Below are 18,522 nucleotides of genomic sequence, written 5' to 3' on the forward strand. Positions count from 1 at the left end.
ACCTACATTATATGCTTTTAGACGCCAGGCGAAGACCTTTTTATTCTCCCAGCATTTTAGCAGTCTATAAATAAATTTTAACTTGGTGTTTTAAATTTGTAATTTTGCATTGCTGCTGTTTTTATCTGGTTGAGCTTTTATATTGTATTTTATAGTATGGTTTTATACTGTTGTTTTATACTTTGAATGTTTTTAATTTTTGTGAACCGCCCAGAGAGCTCCGGCTATTGGGCGGTATAGAAATGTAATAAATAGATAAATAAATAAATAAATAAATAAATGACACACAGGGGATCCTGGGAGCAGGCAGGGATGACCCCGGGATAAACCTTCGGTCTAGCTAAGGCAGCCTTCCTCAACCTGGGGCGCTCCAGATGTGTTGGACTGCATCTCCCTGAATGCCCCAGCCATTCTGGGAGTTGTAGTCCAACACATCTGGAGCGCCCCAGGTTGAGGAAGGCTGAGCTAAGGCCTGAGTCATTCAGGCTTGCTCTGGAAGATGCAGAGTCATCACAGAAGTTGCTGGGGTGACCTTGCGTTTCCCAGTGGGAGGAGCACCTGCAAAATAAGAAGTTGCACAACTCTCTCCTGATCTTGCTTCTCAACTTGTGGGTGCCTTTCCACCTCAGCCTCTTGGGGTTGGGGACTCCCTCCTGTTGGAGAAGGATGCTGACGATATCCCGATTAGAGAGACATCTTGAGTTCCCTTTTTTTCGTGGAAAGGCGGGATATATACTCAATAATTAAAAGTAAGTAAAATAGAGCAGTGGATCCGTTGCTCTGAGCAGCTGGGCCAGGCAGGATGTGCCCCCCCTCCCCCCCCCAGGCTCAGGAAGCTGGCCTCCCCTGCCCAACCCCATCACTGCCCACTCCATGTATTAAATGAAGTGGAATCTCGCCAACCAAATCTCACTGATCATCAGCACTTGTTGTTGGTTTGAGCAGCAACAGACTAACACGGCTAATCTTCTGGAATTTACTGCTCTTTTTAAAATACTCGTACTGTCGCTCTGGTCGGTACTCGTGACAAATCACACACGCTCCGATGCACAAAGGCAATCCCTGTTGCAACCCGGGGGCACGGGAGAATAGCAAAGTCAACCTTCAACGACACCAAGGCCTTCCTTACTTACAGTGGAACAGCTGCTGATGCTGCTTGCGCTGGGGGTGCTGCTGCCAGGGGCAACCTGGGGCAATGTGAACGACGGCATGCTCAGCTTCTCAGGCTGGGGAGCCTTGTTTGGGGTCATCACAGCTTTGTTGTAAGTAGAGATTTCCTCAAACGTTTGCGTGCCTGGAATGGAGGTAAACAAGGTCAACTCATCCTTGGGGCCTTCAATCCCAAGACACAATTTAAGGGTGGAGTGGAGGGGAATGAAGGAAGAAAGAAACACACACTCACACACACATACACACACACACAGACCTCCTCGTATCCCGAAGCACAGAATGGCTGAGCCTTCATTTAGTATAAAGGGGCGTTAAGTCTGATCCAATAATCACTCATATTTGTGTTCACGCCAGGGGTGGATGAGAATTTAGTTTCAGTTTGGCTTTGATAAGAGTTTAGCAAAATTTGCAAAGTTCTCCATATTCAGGACAAAAAGAACTTGAGATATGGGAAAAACCAAAATGCACAAATTCATCCATCCAAACTTTGATTGCTTTGTTCCTAAAAGTCTGGGTTTGAGTCCCTGAGCATTCAGCTAAGTTTGTGGTGTTGAATTGGAACTGGCACCTCTTTTTCCTGACAAGTTCCTCATCTTTAGCAGCTATGTGGAAGGCAGGCAGATCTCCATGCTGAGAATAGCTATAACTATTGAATTTGGCTGGTGCAGATGGGTGAGAATTCAAATTCCATTTTCTATAAGGATTTACCAAATTTGCAATGTGTTTTGTGTTCAGGGAAAGAATGAACTTGAGATTAAAAAAACTGGATGTGGGAGAATCCTTAGTCTATGCTCCTTAAGTGATGGGGCTCTTGCTCACATTACTTTTTTCAGATGTGGGGCATTTGCCACGTCTGATGTCCACATGTGTCTTACGTAAATGAATATAATATGTGACTGGCTCAGCAACAGATACGTGAACTTCAGGTCTTCAGACATTCAAGGGTCTATCTGACAACACATTGGAACATGGCTGAAAATGAAACAGGTGCTCAAGACGCTGGATTTGAAAGATCACAAAATGTGATTGACTATGACCTTATGGGCACATGGAACTGCACATTCATGTGGCCACATATTCACAAATTACACTGGTTCATATCTGGGGGATTGTACATTTGTTGTTGTTGAAGAAACTGAATGGCAAAGATAACAAGTGATACTAAGGCTTGGTTCAGATGATCACCTAAGCCATGAGTAGGCAACCTTTTTCGGTCTGTGGGCACATTTGCCAATTTGAGAAACTGTCCTAGGCAGGCACCACCATAAAATGGGTACAGATGAAACCATCGGCCCGTAGCCACCTTCCATCATAAGCATGTGTCTGAGTGTGTCCCAGAGACATTCATGGGAAAATATGATGGGAGAAACTAGAAGTCCCCACTGTGCTTTGAAACAATGCCAGCTGTCAGTAAGAAACTTGTTATAATATAAAAAGTGGATGGGGTAGGGCACCTTGGGGGGGCAAGAAGAAAGGTGTCCGGGATGCACTGGTGCCCACGGATGCCATGTTGCCTACCGTGATCTAAGCCAGAGTTTGATTCTGGCTTGTTTTAATTAATTTTGGTTAGAATAAACACAGTTCCCCTGAGTTCATATGGAGTGGAGGCAGGCGGCTCTGATTTCAGTGGGGCTGTAATTCCATTCTGGGTTTTAGTCATAACCAGGCAGAGCTCTACAGGAGCTATCCAAGGTGCTGAACCCTATCCCCAAAATGGGTTCAGCACTTTGGATAGCTCCTTTGGAGTCTTGGCTGCTTCTGACTGTACCCAGAATGGACCTAGAGCTCCACCAAAACTGGAGCCACCAGCCCCAACTGCTCATATGTAATGTAGAACTGCAATTTGCAGTAAACAGTGTAAACAGATGTTTTCCCTTTCCCCCCTCTCATGTGCAAAGGAGGAGAAGTGGAGAGGGAGAGAACAGGAGCCTGAGGCTGCCCACCGCTTATTTCCAGTCTTCTAAATGAGCCTTCCCCAACCTGGTGACCTCCAGCTATGTTGGACTACAACTCTATAACTGCTTAGAGATATTTTTAAATATGGTCAGTGGTATATAAATCTATTTAACAACAACAACAACAACAACAACAACAACTCCTATTAATCCCTAGCTGTGTCTCTTGTTATTATATAGAGATGGCTTGGAATTTGTTTTTATTTATTATAACAGTTTACGAGAGCTGTAACGATCTACCAGCGACCTGCTGGCGAACTGCCGTGCAAACACAAAAAGATGGTTCACCTCCACTTTCCCCAAGACATTACTAACCAAAGTCGAGAGAGATAATAGCATCGCCTGGTGTAGGTGCCAACTGGGCAAGTTCTTCTGGTTCTTCTTTCAGCTTGGTGTACAAGAAATCGCTCTTATCTGCCACTGGGACTCCGTTGTCAAACACAGAATTCATTGCCATCATGCGAGGCTTAAACAGCGATTCTGTCTGATCCATGGAGAACACGATATCGTTGTTCTCAATTTCACTAACAAGATAAATCAGGCTGTTTAGTTATTTTGTCCTCTGAAGGACAACGTCCACAGAAAGAAACAGTTAATTCGTTCAAGGGAAAAATGTAATTTTACCAAACCGGCACTGGATTTTGGATGCTTAGCTTGTGACCACACAAACACCACACCTTCCCTTGGAATTGAAAGCAATTAAGCAGTACTTCTCATTCATAATTGCACTATATCTTATTCTGTCGTCGTTGGTTTTTTCTGCTGTATTAACAGAATGAAATTGCAAACCCATAATAAAAGGAGCCACACTCAATCAATGGGCTCACTCAAGACCACAAAGAGTCAGATTCCTTTATTTCCACTGTAATATTTTACTAGCTATCGAATGATCACATGGAATTAAAGGTAGAGACTCTTACACCCTGCTGGGAACCGTTCGTGATATGTGAAAAGCCAAAGCAGGAGCAGGGAATCTGTGGCCTCCAGATATTGTTGGACTACAACTCCCATCATCCATGGCCATTGCCCATGCTAGCTCGAACTGACAGGAGTTAGAGTCCAACACTATTTGGAAGGCCACAGTCCCCTCCACCCCTGACTTAAGGAGGGCCTGTACTTTGAGCAGAGATGGGTAAATTCTGGGGGTTGGGGGGGTCTCATTGCCCACTCCCCTGGAATCTGCTAGGGACTGTACCCCAATGCTGAATTTGTCACCAAATCCGTCATCAAGGCAATGGCCAAAATTACAGCAAATTTGCATTGAATTTGGGAAGTGCGATTCCGCTTGTTTCAATAAAAAATCATGGCAAATCTGGCCACCACCTTGGTTTCGGCACTCCTGTCAGCAGCAGGGAAAAGGCGGGGGCTGCAAAAAAGGCTTGGTGGGGAGGGCTGCATGCAGGCTCCGTGTGTTGCCCATTCTTGATTTTGAGGAGCTTATTATTCCAGGGCTCCAAAAGGAAACTGTACAACCTGGGGGCTGTCTAAATGGGTTAAAAGCCCTGCGGTGGCTGTGCGGTGATGCTGGGTCAGTTATATGATGCAGCAGTCACCTCGTAGCCAGCGGGGGCTTTCCCACAAAGCTGCGCAGTGGAAAATTCGAGGACTTACCCCGACTTTTCCTGCCAGATCGAGATCAGTACGGCTCTTCTGCCGTCTGTCCTCGCTCCAGGGGTCGCAGGAAGCTGGGCAAGGAGGAAGGGGTGGGCCCAGCAAGCTGAATGGCCGCTGGAGGGCCCGCCCCACCTTCTGCATCAGGATTGCCCAATGTCACCCCACAGCAGGTTTTTTTAAATATATATATATATGCAAGGGCAAACCGGCACCATCAAGATCGCACCCTGGAAATGTAACCTTGCAAAGCTGCTGTATTATGGCAATCCTCATTCAACAACCATTCTTGAGGATTGTCTTACCTTAGAACATAATTGACGCAGATGATGCACTGAGGCTGCAAGTTGCGGGTATTGTAGATGACTGTTCCTTGAGTCTCCAGCCACACATATCCACCATGCTTGGCAAGCATCCGGTACTGACCACTGACCACTTGACCTTTTGCGCACACTGGGAAGGGGTAACATACAAACAGGAGCAATTGCATATGAATAATGACTCAAACACAGCCTGCAGTTGACATGGGTGATACAAAGAGCATGTTTCACTGGTTGACGTTCTAGCATCTTACTAAAAACAACAGAAGCTCATGACACAATAGATCTCTCAGGCTGTTATACACACACTTGGGAATAAGTCCCATTGAACTCAATGGGCTTTACTTCAGAGTAGAGTAGACATGTAGCGATAGTCTTTAAGGTAGAAGACCTTTTGTTAATTTTTGCTGAACAGTATAACATGACCTATCATCATCATTATCTCCTCCTCCTCCTCCTCCCCAAATATAACTAAAGCTGTGTGTATAATGAGGGTGGAGGAAAAGTGCAAAATGGGGCACCTGGAATTCTTTAGCTTCCCAAGAATGTGTGTTTTAAAAATGTTTCTAGTCCCGACGGCTGTCAAGACGCATTCTCAGGGGCAGGGGCAATACATGCTGAATTTCAAGGAGCCAGAGAAAGAGATTGTTACTAGGGCTTGGGGATAGTGCTTCAATGGCCTGCATAACTTCTTGCTCCTTCCTATGACTAGCAAAACCCAAATTATGCAAAATAGTACAGAAGGCAGTTATGCAAAATGAGAGAAAATGGGCCGGGGGGGGGGGTGGAATTCATGATGCAAAGAAGTCACAGAATTCTTCTTTTCCTGTCCCAGAATCTGGGTTGTTTGGGTGCAGGAATTTAGGGTTGTTGTTTTAGCGCATCCCACCCCCACCCACTCCAGTCTGGTGGCAAAAGGCTTGCTTGACTTGCACCCAGGGATGTCAGAGGAATCTGAAATGGAAGAAAATAAGTATGGATTTCTATGAATCTGATACACAGATTCTGCAATGGGCCGGCTTTCCCCAAGTTGCACGGATTCCATGGACTTGTGGAATGTTTTCTTTTACTTTCTGGAATTTTTTACACCAATTCAATTGTAGAAAAATAGTAAAATACGTTAAAAAAAAAGCTGAAAATGTACGCTTCTCCCATAGGCTAAAGCATGGAAGTGCACATTTTTGGGTGGGGATTTGAGCATTTGGAGAGGGGGATTTGCGCATTTTTGCATGAGCGAGTTTACGCAAACTCGCTCATGCAAAAATGTGCAAATCCCCCTCCCCAAATGCAAATTTGTGCAAATTCAGGAAACTGAAAAGAGTCCAATTCTGTCAATGACCAGATGATGGATTGAAAGGCAATTGATAATCCCTAAAATGGAGACTGAACAGATTCTACCAAATTTGTACATCCTCACTTGAACCCCAGCCCCCAAACCTCTTTGGGTTCATTTGCACCCAGCTAGTTAGTCTGCTTACCTGAACATGAAAAGCCTGACTTACAGTCCTATCAAACAAATAGTGGATTGGAACCCTGGCTGTGACCGGCCATTTGTGTAATTACAAAGTACTTCTTCAATTCCTTTATTCCTCTGTCTCTCTCTGGTCGCTGAGGTTTTGCATTAAAAACCATCCTGCTCTTAATTTATTTTAGAAGATTGTCTTGATTACCAGATTACTTGTGTGCAGGGTGGGGGAGGAATCAAAAGGTTTTGTCTGAAGATCACTTTAGTCAAGGGGTTCTGCAGTGTCTGTGAAACATTATTACACTGGCTTCCTAATAATCACAGTGTCAATAAAGAATCATAATGAGAGTTGCCTGTTACATTATCAAATGCTTTTTACTGCTTTCATCCTGTTTTTTTAAAAAAGGGGAGGGGGAAGAACACCCCAAAACAAATCACATTATGTTCTATTACAACGAAGAGTGGCTGTACCCTTCTTTGAAAGTCATATTGAGGGAGGATGGTGTCCAGTGATGGGGGAACAGGTTTCCAAATTTGGACCAGCTGCAGGGTGGCTGCTAGGGTGACCATGTGTCCTACTTTACAGAGGGCAATCCTCTAATTGAAGAGCTGTCAGAGGGCAGTCATTTGTTTAAAGACATCCTCTGTTTGAACGGCTGACTAGTCCAAGTACAGTTTAAAGAGAAAGAAGCATAAGAAAAAAAAGGAAAGCAGGGGAATTGAAGTTGCCCGCAGACAGTAGACTGAACAGGCTGGCACACGGGTCACCTGTTCACAGACTTCTCTACTATGGCAAGATGTATTCTATTTCTATTTAAATTATTGTAATGTTTTACTTAGGGATGTATGAATCAGCAAAATTCAATCTCACCAAAATTCTATCTTGATGCTCATTCCAACTCGAATCCGTTATCAGACTATGAGCTTTGTTTATTTTTTTCTTTTCACATGAAAACCCGTGCATGTTCCCGTATGCAATTTCCCAAATGTACGCATCGACTGTACACATCTCTGAAATGTACATATTGTTTATAGTGCTTTTGTGTGCATTTCTTAAAAGTATAATTTTTTCATGCCCATTTCCCAAATATACACATGCTGTCGGAGGCATTGTTTTGGTCCGTGATTCACAATGCAAGCTCAGAAATGTATGGGCTTCAACCGCAGAGTGCATCCGAGTTTGTGTTTAGTTCTGAAGGTGTGAACAGGGTAAATCCTGATCAAAAATGAACTGAAATGGAATTTCTCATACATCCCTAGTTTTACTATTACTATAATTTAGGGTTTCCCCGTGATGGAGTTCATCAATGCAGGAATAGCAATAGATTGAAATTTATATTTTACATAAAAACTTAAAAAGATAGATAGATAGATAGATAGATAGATAGATAGATAGATAGATAGATAGATAGCCTCTATTTCTCACTTGAAAATGTTGATGGTAGGGAAGGAGTTAAAACCTCATATCTCCCCCACCCCACTCCTCCAGTGCTTCTACCTTGATTCCTCACCCATGGTTGCTTTTAGATTTTTGGCACTGGGAAATTCTGTCATGGATCTCTCATGTGCCATGTAGTTTGGTCCTTAGGGAGAAACTGTGAGCAATTGTTTTTACCACATTTTACCACAAATTGACAGGGGGAAAATGCCTCAAGGGTGGATTCACCCCTGGCGGATAGGCCATAATATTCTAAATCACATATAGGCAACCGCCTTTTCCCCTCACGGGGCTAAATCATAAAGTCACACCATTTTACTGCATATGGACAGCCTGTGACACACAGGCAACACATGGCCCCCGAAGCCTTCTGTGTGGCTCCCAAGGTGCTGCTCCTGCCTCTAGCGCCCTCACCCCCCCCACCCACTGCTGCTGCAATTGTGCTGGGGAAGACAATATATGAGGAGAGCCATCCTGGTGTGCTGTCTCTCCCACTGCTATCACACTCCCCCTGACAGCCCACCAAACAGCGGATGGGCGGGCCCTCAGGAGTGCCATTTCAATGGGGAACATGGCACGTGGGAATGCCTCCGCCTCCACAGCATTTCCCTCAGTACACTTGTGTTCCCTCCTGACAGCCTGCCCAACAGCTGTTTGGTGGACAGTCAGCAACGCAATTGAAACGAAGAAGTTCACAGGGAGAGCCAATCCCCTGTGCAGACTTTTCCATGTCAATGATGTGCCTCCCCGCTGCTGAGCTGATTGGCATTGGGGGGGGGAGGCGCAAAGTGATCTCAGTGAGCAGAGAGGGAAGGTTTAAACCTCCTCGTCTCTGCATGCTGAGATGTGGCAGGGAGGGTGAGGGAGTGTCTGGGTGCATGCGTATGCATTTGTGAATGCAGTGTGTATGTTTAAGAAGGGGGGTAGGGGAAAAGGCATGTGTGTTCAGCTGTGCTCGCATGCTTGCCTAAACACACACATGTGCCGTCAATCCATCACCCCTTGCCGCATGCATCCCTCATGTGCAAAAACTTTGCCTGCCCCTGCTCTAAAGAAGCCATGGCCCAAAAATTCAATATGCCGTTTAATTGGATTCTTTGGCTTTATTTGACATTGGATCCACCCCCCCAACCCAACAACTCTTCAAAAATGCTGACATTTTAAATATTTTAAAAGTACAAAGAAACACATTGGTTAAAAAGTTTACTAAAGACTAAGGTTCTTCGTTAAGATGAATGGCAGGATTCAGTGGGAACAGGAACAAATCCAAACTGGAAATTATACTACAATATTCATTATGGAATATAATTAATTGCTTACTATAATTCTACAGCAGATCGTCAGGGCACATTATGTAACAAGACAAAAGACTTCCTCTCTCTCTCGCTTACTCCATAGGTTAGAAGGAACTAGGCATGCCAACTCTGCCAAATTAAATCCCAGACTTGCATTTGATGACTACCAATTAGGTCTCTTGAACTGTATAGAATTTTTATATTTGAAGCAAAGAACGCAAACAATGCTGCAGTTTATTTCAGAACAATGCCATTACCCCATCGCAAGACAATGAACTGCGAAATTGCAGCGAGCTCTAACTTGGCAGCAAAACCAAAAGTCGAGGGTGAAATTGTAGATATTTTAGCTATTTTCATTAAAAGGTCATTCCCTCCCCTTTTTATTTTGGGGGGTTGTGTGTGTGTGGCCAGATCTACAACAAGTAGGATATTGCACTATGAAAGTGGTATATGGAGGCAGGATCTACACTACTGCTTTACAGCATTATTGAAGCGCACGGACAACTGTTGGGGCCCATTGACACATGCCATATATTGCTTTCATAGTGTTATATCCTTCTTGGTGTAGATGTAGGCCTCAACAGTTGTCAGTGCACCAATACCACTATAAAGCAGTAGTGTAGCTCCTGCCTCTCTCTCTCTCTCTCTCTCTCTCTCTCTCTCTCTCTCTCTCTCTCTGTGTGTGTGTGTGTGTGTGTGTGTTTATTATCCAGTTGTAAACAATTATCATACATATTTTTAGAGTAGGAGAAAATAGGTCTGAAAAACTATAATCTTCCACAGGATATAGGTATTTAGAATAATATTTTTTTTTCTATTTCTAGGGCGCAGTTCTATGCATGTTTAGACAGAAAAAAGGCCTACAAGTCCCAGCATGCTGCAGCCAGCCAATCCTATGCATATTTCTGTTTAAACATGCATAGGATTACGCCTTTAGTTTAGCATTGAATTTTGACCATTTTACGCACAAATCCTGTGTCCACTCACCTGGGAGTAAGCCCCGCTGAACTCGGTGGGGTTTACTTCAGAGTAAACATGCATAGGTTTGCACTGTTAATCGTTTCTATGTTAGTTATTAACTTGTCTGTGGATGAACAATGTTTGCCCTGGGCAAATCTTTCTCCCTCTGTTTACTTTGATTTCCCATATGTAAAACTGACAGAGGTCTAGCTCATAACGTGGCAGAGTTCACTGGTGGAGTAACCACCACATCTTTTGCCCTGCTGTTTTGCTGTGGGAAGGGCAGGAGGTGCCCGTAGCAGGGTGGGTGGGTTGTTCTTCAATGCCTTTGATTACAATGGGAGGGAGTTAAACAGTGGAGGCTGGTGGCTCTGATGTCAGTGGGGTGGTGAATCCACTCCGGGTTGCAGTCAGAACTCTAAGGGAGCTATCCAGGATAGCTTCTTTAGAGTTCTGACTGGTTCTGACTGAAACCCAGAAGGGAGTTACTGGCCCACTGACATCAAAACCTGTTTGCTACTGGGCCAGGTTAAGGTTCTTGTACTTGTGTACAAAGCCCTAAACAACTTGAGACCAGGATATCTCAGAGAGCGCCTTCTCCCTTATCGACCTGCCCGGTCACTGAGGTCATCCGAGGTCCTGCTCCTGGTGGTTCCACATTGATCCATCCTCCGATTGGAGTCCACTAGGGGAAGAGCCTTCAGTGTGGTGGCTCCCCTCCTGTGGAATTCCCTGCCTCTGGAGGTCAGGCAAGCGCCAACTTTGTACTTTCGGCACCTCCTGAAAACATCATTATTCCAGGAAGCTTTTCCTTAATGTCCAGCCATGAGTCACTGTATTTGCTTCTTTTAAAACCCGTTTTAAGTGTTTTATTCTGTTTTTATTTTCATTTTATCTTGTCCACCGCTCTGACATTTTCAATAGGGAGCGGTATATAAATATTGCAAATAAATAAATAAATAAAGCCACTAGCCTTCACTGGAATTGAATACGTCTGATGTAGGTTTGTGCCATTCCTGTGGGCATCCTGAGGAAATGGAGAGGCTTTGGATGTTCTTTCTCCACATCCAGCTGTCTGTCTCTGCCACACCACCTTTCTCCCAGCTCCCGCTGCAGGACATTGGCCGTAGAACCTCTAGACTAGTGGAACTTCCCATCAGCGTGTGTGTTGGGGGCTTCCGATGGGGTGTCATCCAGCCACCATACCCCAACCTCTGCCAGGAGAGCAGCACTTACAATTCTTTTTATGATCCAGCTGGCTTTCCATTGGAACTTGGGTTACACCCTTAAGCTCTAATACTATGAACACCTACTTGGGAATAAATATCTTTGAACTTGGTGGAATGTACTTCCATGTAGAGATGGCTGAATTCATCCACTGCGCTTTGCGCACTGCGCGCTGGACCAACCTTGTTTAACCCTTTACACTTGCAATTTTGTGTAAATGGTGTTATTTACAGCTGCCATTTTGCACAAAATGGCTTACCCACCATTTTGCACAAAATGGAGTCCTGTGGAACTGCGGGACGCCATGAACTTGCCCAAATCCACGCACGCTGAGTTGGGCAAGCACAGGGGTCTATAGACTAGCGTCTGCAGGGCCATACAGGAGGATATTTGCTGGCTTCCATCCCCTTCCCGGATTTTCGCGATATCCCTACTTCTAGGTAAGCATGTGCTATTAAGAAACTCAACGATACAAAAAATATTTCTGTTGTAGAATGCCTTATCTTCTGTTCTACTGTAGGTCTTGTTTTCCAGCACTACTTAATGCTGTCTGCTTTTGCTCATGTGAACATGAGCCAGAGTTACACAAGGGGGTTTCTCATACTGCTTAAGATGGGGAGGTTAATTAGAACAAATGATTTAAGTTGATTTAGAATTCCTTTTCCAAGAGATGCCATTCTGCTAATTAAATTTCATTCAATATACCACAGGGATTTTTTCCTTATCCTGTAATACATCTTTTGGAGAGAATAGCTAACTCTTATCTATTCTTTACCTAGCTTAGCGCAACTGTCTTGTTCTTAGCATAAGTTACTGCAGGAGAATGTATTGCACGGAATCAGAATATGGGCTCTCTGGCGTTAGGACATTCTGTAGAGTGACAATACATAGCCACAAAGTGCTTACCATCTATTTTTAGACAACGTACAACATGTTACAGTGCAAAACAATAGGAAAGGAACTAAGGGGGCAAGCAGAAGGGGAGGAACAAGAATAAAAATAGACAAATACAGCTGCAATCCTATATTACTTATCTAGGAGAAAGCCCCATTGAACTCAATAGCCTTTACTTCTGAATAGATGTGTGTAGGACTTCACTGGATGTGTTTTGAAATTCTTTTCTACTACTTTGTATGTTTTTGTGGTTTTAAATTGTATGTTTTTGTGATTTAAAATTTTTGTATATTGTTTTTAAGTGTTTTTATCCTATGTAAACAGCCCAGAGAGCTTCGACTATGGGGCGGTATACAAATGTAAATAATAATAATAATAAGAAGAAGAAGTCTGAATTTGTGAGATCTATCTATCAATCATCTGTCTCCAAAAGTCATACCTTTAATTTGTTTGCTGCTTTAAATAAGCAAGCGTAAAAGGGGATGCAATTGGTGTGGCGTCTTTGGTCAATCTGGTGGCTTGCACCAAATATTTTAATATGGCCACATAAAATTCTGACACAAATTTGGCTTTATCGAGTCTCACATCACTCCCAAAGCCCTGCTAGATAGTAATCCTTTAACATGGGGTAGCCAATGGGCACCAATGTGCTCCTAGATGCTTTCCTTCATGCCTGCCAAGGTGTCCTAGCCTTCTCATTTAAAAAAAAATTAACACATTTTCTTCCAGGCAACTGGGATCCCTGTGAAATAGGTTTCTGTTGTTGCTAAAAACTACGGGTTCAAAGGAGTTTAGTATATTGGTGCACAGCCCTCACCTCTGCCTTAGACAGTTTACTTATCCTTTGCCATACCTCTCCTTGTAGCCATTTTGTGTTGGTGCCTAGGACTGTTTCTCAAATTGCCAAATGTGCCCATAACCAAAAAAGCTGGTCTACTCCTGCTTTAACAACTCTTCCCTCCCACACTTCTCAATAAATGTGGTTTCAAAGTCCAACAAGTTGCTAAGACACCTGAATTCCTCACCTGCCTTCTCCTGTCACCTGTTTCCTGACCTTTTCTTGCTACTCTATGGTTCCATTAGACCCTCCATCTCTCCCTTCACTCTTTGTTGTGAATTCCAAAGAAATTCTGGGAGGAGAAAGTCTTTTTCACCTGCTATTTGATAGTATTTATAACATTTGTATCTCATTCACCCTTCTAGGAGTTCAGGGTAGTATATACAAGGTATTTCCTGCTTCAGCAAAATGAAGTTCCCAAGTATGAGGTAAGAGCAGATTTATTGCAGCATTAGGTTTTGTGGATTAAAACCCACTTCAACAGATGCATGAAGTGTTATCCTCAATTGGTAGGTGTGTGTGTGAGTGTGTGTGTGTGTGTGTGTGTGTGTGTGTGTGTGTGTGTGAATTAGGGGCAGTGCAAGATGTTCCACTGCCTCAAGTCTCACTCTGATGGGCCCTTCCTCAGAGGAGGGCATGGTGGGTTAGGTGGCCACAGAGAGTGCCTACGCCACCATGAGAGAGCAGGGTCCTCAGAGCAAGACATCAGGTGGGCAGCTGCTCCGGGGAGCCATACTGTCCACTTTTCTGCTACAGTATTTGTCCTAGCAGGAGAGCAGTCTGGCGTACCCTCCTGCCCTGATGTGCCTCTCTGAGGAGTCCTCAGAGTGAGGCATCGGCCAGTTACCTAGGGAGGTTGTGGGCTCTCCCACACTAGAGGCCTTCAAGAGGCACCTAGACAATCATCTGTCAGGGATGCTTTAGGGTGGATTCCTGCATTGAGCAGGGGGTTGGACTCGATGGCCTTGTAGGCCCCTTCCAACTCTGCTATTCAATGATTCTATGATTCTAGGGTGGCAGCAGTAGGTGGTACTGGTTGGTGGTAGCTCTCCTGGCAATGGGGAGGGGATGTGATCTGTTGCCCAGTCCAATTCATTGCCTGAGGTAGGGGAGTCATCCTCGCTCATTGGAGGACTGGCCTTGGATGTGTGTGTGAGTGTATATATAAATATCAAATAGTTTAAGGTTTGCTTTTGCTTTCCATAGTAATGCAGTGGACATTCATGTGTAATACTGTGCCACAAGGATTTACTCCCACCATGATTTTCTTGTAACACTATGACAAACCACAACGTAGGCAATTTTGCAGTGGTGTCAAGACAAGCCAGGGCCTAAACACACAGATTGTCACTGAAATGCACTTTCCGCTGACCTCCAGGCAACACATTATGTGATGTGGGCAAAAGTAGTTCATGGGTATTAAAATCAATAATCATTGTTGCCCACGGGATAAATGCACAATTCAAGCTTCTGCCATATAAATGAGGGTCAGTGTGGCGTAGTGGCTAGAGTGTTGGACTGGGAGTCAGGAGATCCAGGTTCTAGTCCCTGCTTGGCCATGGAAGCTCACTGGGTGACTTTGGGCCAGTTGCAGAGCCCAGCCTACCTCACAGGGTTGTTGTGAGGATAAAATGGAGAGGATGAGCATTATGTACACAGCCTTGGGTTCTTTGGAGGAAAAAGGTGGGATATAAATGCAATAAATAAATACATAATATAAATGCAGCTTTAGAATGTGACTTACAGTTCTGATGACTTTTGGTCATATTCTCAGAGTCCAACGCATGGTAGAATTCGTATGCAGAACGGCCCAGCAGCTCCTCGGGATGGTATCCAACTAATTCGGTTATCCTTGATTTAAAAATAAATAAATGTATTTTCATTAGATACTGGATTTCAACATAATTGTCATTTTGGCAATCACTTCTGTAAGTATGAAGATGAGAACATACTGGAGCATTCTCATATTTCCTGGTCTATGTACTGCTCTCTCTCTCTCTCTGTTACATAGGCCTTTTCTACACCTGCCTTTCCCCCCCCCCCCCAGGATCGTCCCGGGATCATCCCTGTGCATCCAAATGTCACACAGGGGATCCCGGGAGCAGGCAGGGACGATCCCTCCATTTGCCTGGGATAATCCTTAGGTGTAGAAAGGGCCATAGAGACCAATCTGGATATGCCTGGATAAAATCCAGAAACCTCCACTCTCTGTGAGTATCTCTTGAAGTAATGACTGGAATTTGTAAATTTGCAGATTGGATTGACTGGACACCTCTTGAAACTTCTACTCATACACATAAGCACACACAATTCATTTTCTCTTCCAGATTTGCCTGGATTTTCAGATGCTTCTAGACGAGGCCAGCTTTTGCCATTCAGATGTCCTCCATGTGTTTTGGATTTCAAATCCAATCAGTCCCACTAACTACTGCTATCCAATATATACATGAGATACAAGTCTATAAGCCACACATATATATTAATTGCTAGATGACTGGATCATCAAGTGCTGACTTTCCTGCGTGAATGGGCCATCACCAAACACCACAAGACAGAGAACTTCCATATCACCTCCAACCCAAGGCTTTTTCAATCTGGCGTCAATCCACACAATCAGCTATCAAGTGTTGTGTAATCCAAGTACATGCATGTGTAAAGTGGATAATGTGGTACTACATATAAAACAGGTGTTGCTTAGTACAGTTTAAGAAACTTTTGTCAGATCTGTAACCTGAACCTAGCAGTAGTAATCAGTAATGCCCGAAGCACCATACAAAGGTACAGCAGCTGCTTTTTCACATTCTATGGAGTTATTTCATGAATTGAGTTTTAAGAGCTAGGCAACAGAGAGAGCTTGTGATCAAGAGTGAGTATTCATGATTAGCCGATCAGGAACAAACTCTTATCCTACTTTCACTTTGGTCCATTTCAGCGGTAATGTTCTCTATCTCTTAGCCATGGTTAAGGGAGCGACATGAACTGTGGGCTCACATATTTGTTCATTTCTGTCCTCCCCTGTTATGTGCAAATGCCTCGTTTCCCTATACTGAGCTAACCATGATGCTGTGTGACATCCACAACAATTTTAAACTATGGTTATATTAAACTGTTGCAAAGTAACTGTGTGCACATCTACACCAAGCTGGATATTCCACTATGAAAGTGGTATATAAAAGGCAGGAGTCACACTACTGCTTTATAGTGATATTGAAGTGCACTGCAGGATCTACACTGCTGCGTTATAGTGGTACTGAAGTGCACTGACAACTGTTGGGGCCCATGGACATCTACACCAAGCAGGATATAGCATTATGAAAGTGGTATATGGCATGTGTCAATGGGCCCCAACTGTTGTCAGTGCACTTCAATACCACTATAAAGCAGTAGTGTGGCTCCTGCATTTTATATACTGGTTTCATACCACTTTCATAGTGGAATATCTACTTGGTGTAGTTGAGCCGTGTTAGCATTCACAAGAGTACATACATAACACAGCACACATAACACACCCTCTTTGGTGAGCTTCAGAAAGAAAGGAGAGGAGGAATTGGCAAACAAGGAGGTGGTGGTGGTGGGGAAACGCACTGGTGCAGACTGGTTCTAACCTTTTAATCATGGTTAAGAGATCAGTAAATGTTTTATCTACATTAGGCCAGCCACCAATTCACAGCAACTGATTTGACTTAAGACAACAAGTTGGAACAAAGAGGAAGAAAAATCTAATGAACGTTTGACTTGTGCCTCTTTGGGACTTTCACAATTTCTATAGTTTTGACTTTCTCATCCAGAATTTATACTTTGGAATTAGCTCATTGCTTCTGGTATTTCCTTTACTAAAACATGAAACAAACAAATGCTAGGCCTGATATTAAAATTGTGGGGGCCCCTCCCCTAAGAGTCAGCTGCTGTACTTACGCAATGTTTCCTAACATACATTCCATGAACATTTTCACACAGTGACTCCGTTCCTTACATCACTGACATGCAAACAACTACTGGGTTACAAATAAGGGCTGCTGTGAAGATCTGGCTTCAAAAATCAAAACTGTTCACAGAGGTAACCAGAAAAGAAAGGAAGAAAAAAAGCCCTATTACAGCCAGTATGAATACTATATCAAAGTGATTGCTGTACATTGTCATTAAAAGCCTTTTCTCATAATTTCAGGATAACCTTGTTACAGTATGTCTAGCTGTGATCCTATCTAAGTCAAGAGTTCCTATCGCATCATCTGTAATTGGATGACACCTTTAATCAAAACCCTGCAAAACGAAAAGGCTACAATGCGTGTGTCATCCCCCGTCCTGAACTTCATCCCTCCCAATTGACATTAACCTTACAAAGCCAGGAAATGCAACCTTAGAGCAAACACACGGCCTCCTCTGCCTGTAAGCACGTAATTGCCATTATCACTAATGATGGTAACACTCTATGCTTACAAGGATTCTGAATTCTGGGCTGCCGTGGAAGGGTCTGGCTCTTCTACTCCCCACCCTCCACTTCACACAGTGCATTATATTATTATTATTATTATTATTATTATTATTATTATTATTATTATTGAGCACTGACCACACTGGAGTTGTAGCAGCAAAAAGCAAGAAATCACATTCCCTTTTACTGGAAGAGTACCCAAAGTCAATGCAATGGCGGTGAGTTTGCATGCACATCAGGGAATTATTAGCTACAGCTCTGTGTTGAGTGTACATCTTTTGGCACCCTGAATTTGTCATGGCATCATCCATGAAATGTCCTGAACCACAGCAAAGGCAGATTTTTCGTAGCATCTCTCAAAATAAGCAATTCATCTGAGCACGAGCTCTTCAGCCCAGTTCTAACTCTGTTTACTTAGCAGTAAATTCCACTGATTTAAGTGGGACTTACTTCCAAGTAAGGATGCTTATGACTGCAGCTTTCTGGTTAGGAGCCTACTTCATTTTATGTATGATATTTAAATAGATAGAACAAGTGAGACCTATGAGCTGTTTACACATGGGGAAAGCCCCGTGGTGGCTGTGGATCTGCATCCCATCAGTTAGATGGTGCAGGATCGCAGCCACTGCGGGGCTTCCTCGCCGTGGTGCATTTTGGATTTACCCCAACTTTTTCAAAGGGAGCAATGTCAACACAGCTCTTCCGTCGTGTAACGTCGCTCCACGGCCAATCTGGGCCAACCTGGGGGTGGAGTCTGGTGGAAGGTGACCAGCAATTGGTTGTCTTCCACCAGGAAGAGGGTGGTGTGGTTCTGGGACATGGATGGCCACCCAGAAACTCCACGCTCTCTCCTCGGTGTTGGGATTACCTGAAGCTGCCCCTGGAGAAGGAAAGCACGGGGTTGAGGAAGGTGGTGG

At 43.9% G+C, this 18,522-nt stretch overlaps 1 protein-coding gene across 1 annotated transcript in view; it reads right to left on the reverse strand.

Annotated features, from left to right (window-relative positions):
• EPAS1 (endothelial PAS domain protein 1) overlaps nucleotides 1-18,522 on the reverse strand; it is a 173,849-nt gene that overhangs the window by 15,661 nt on the left and 139,666 nt on the right. The window contains exons 7-10 of the mRNA XM_063123965.1: nucleotides 14,918-15,024; nucleotides 5,042-5,189; nucleotides 3,441-3,649; nucleotides 1,134-1,294 (exon numbers count right to left, since the gene is read on the reverse strand). Coding sequence (XP_062980035.1) covers nucleotides 1,134-1,294; nucleotides 3,441-3,649; nucleotides 5,042-5,189; nucleotides 14,918-15,024 — 625 coding nt within the window. The remainder of the gene's footprint in view (nucleotides 1-1,133; nucleotides 1,295-3,440; nucleotides 3,650-5,041; nucleotides 5,190-14,917; nucleotides 15,025-18,522) is intronic.

Source organism: Elgaria multicarinata, chromosome 4 (assembly GCF_023053635.1).
Source record: "Elgaria multicarinata webbii isolate HBS135686 ecotype San Diego chromosome 4, rElgMul1.1.pri, whole genome shotgun sequence".
NCBI lineage: Eukaryota > Metazoa > Chordata > Lepidosauria > Squamata > Anguidae > Elgaria > Elgaria multicarinata.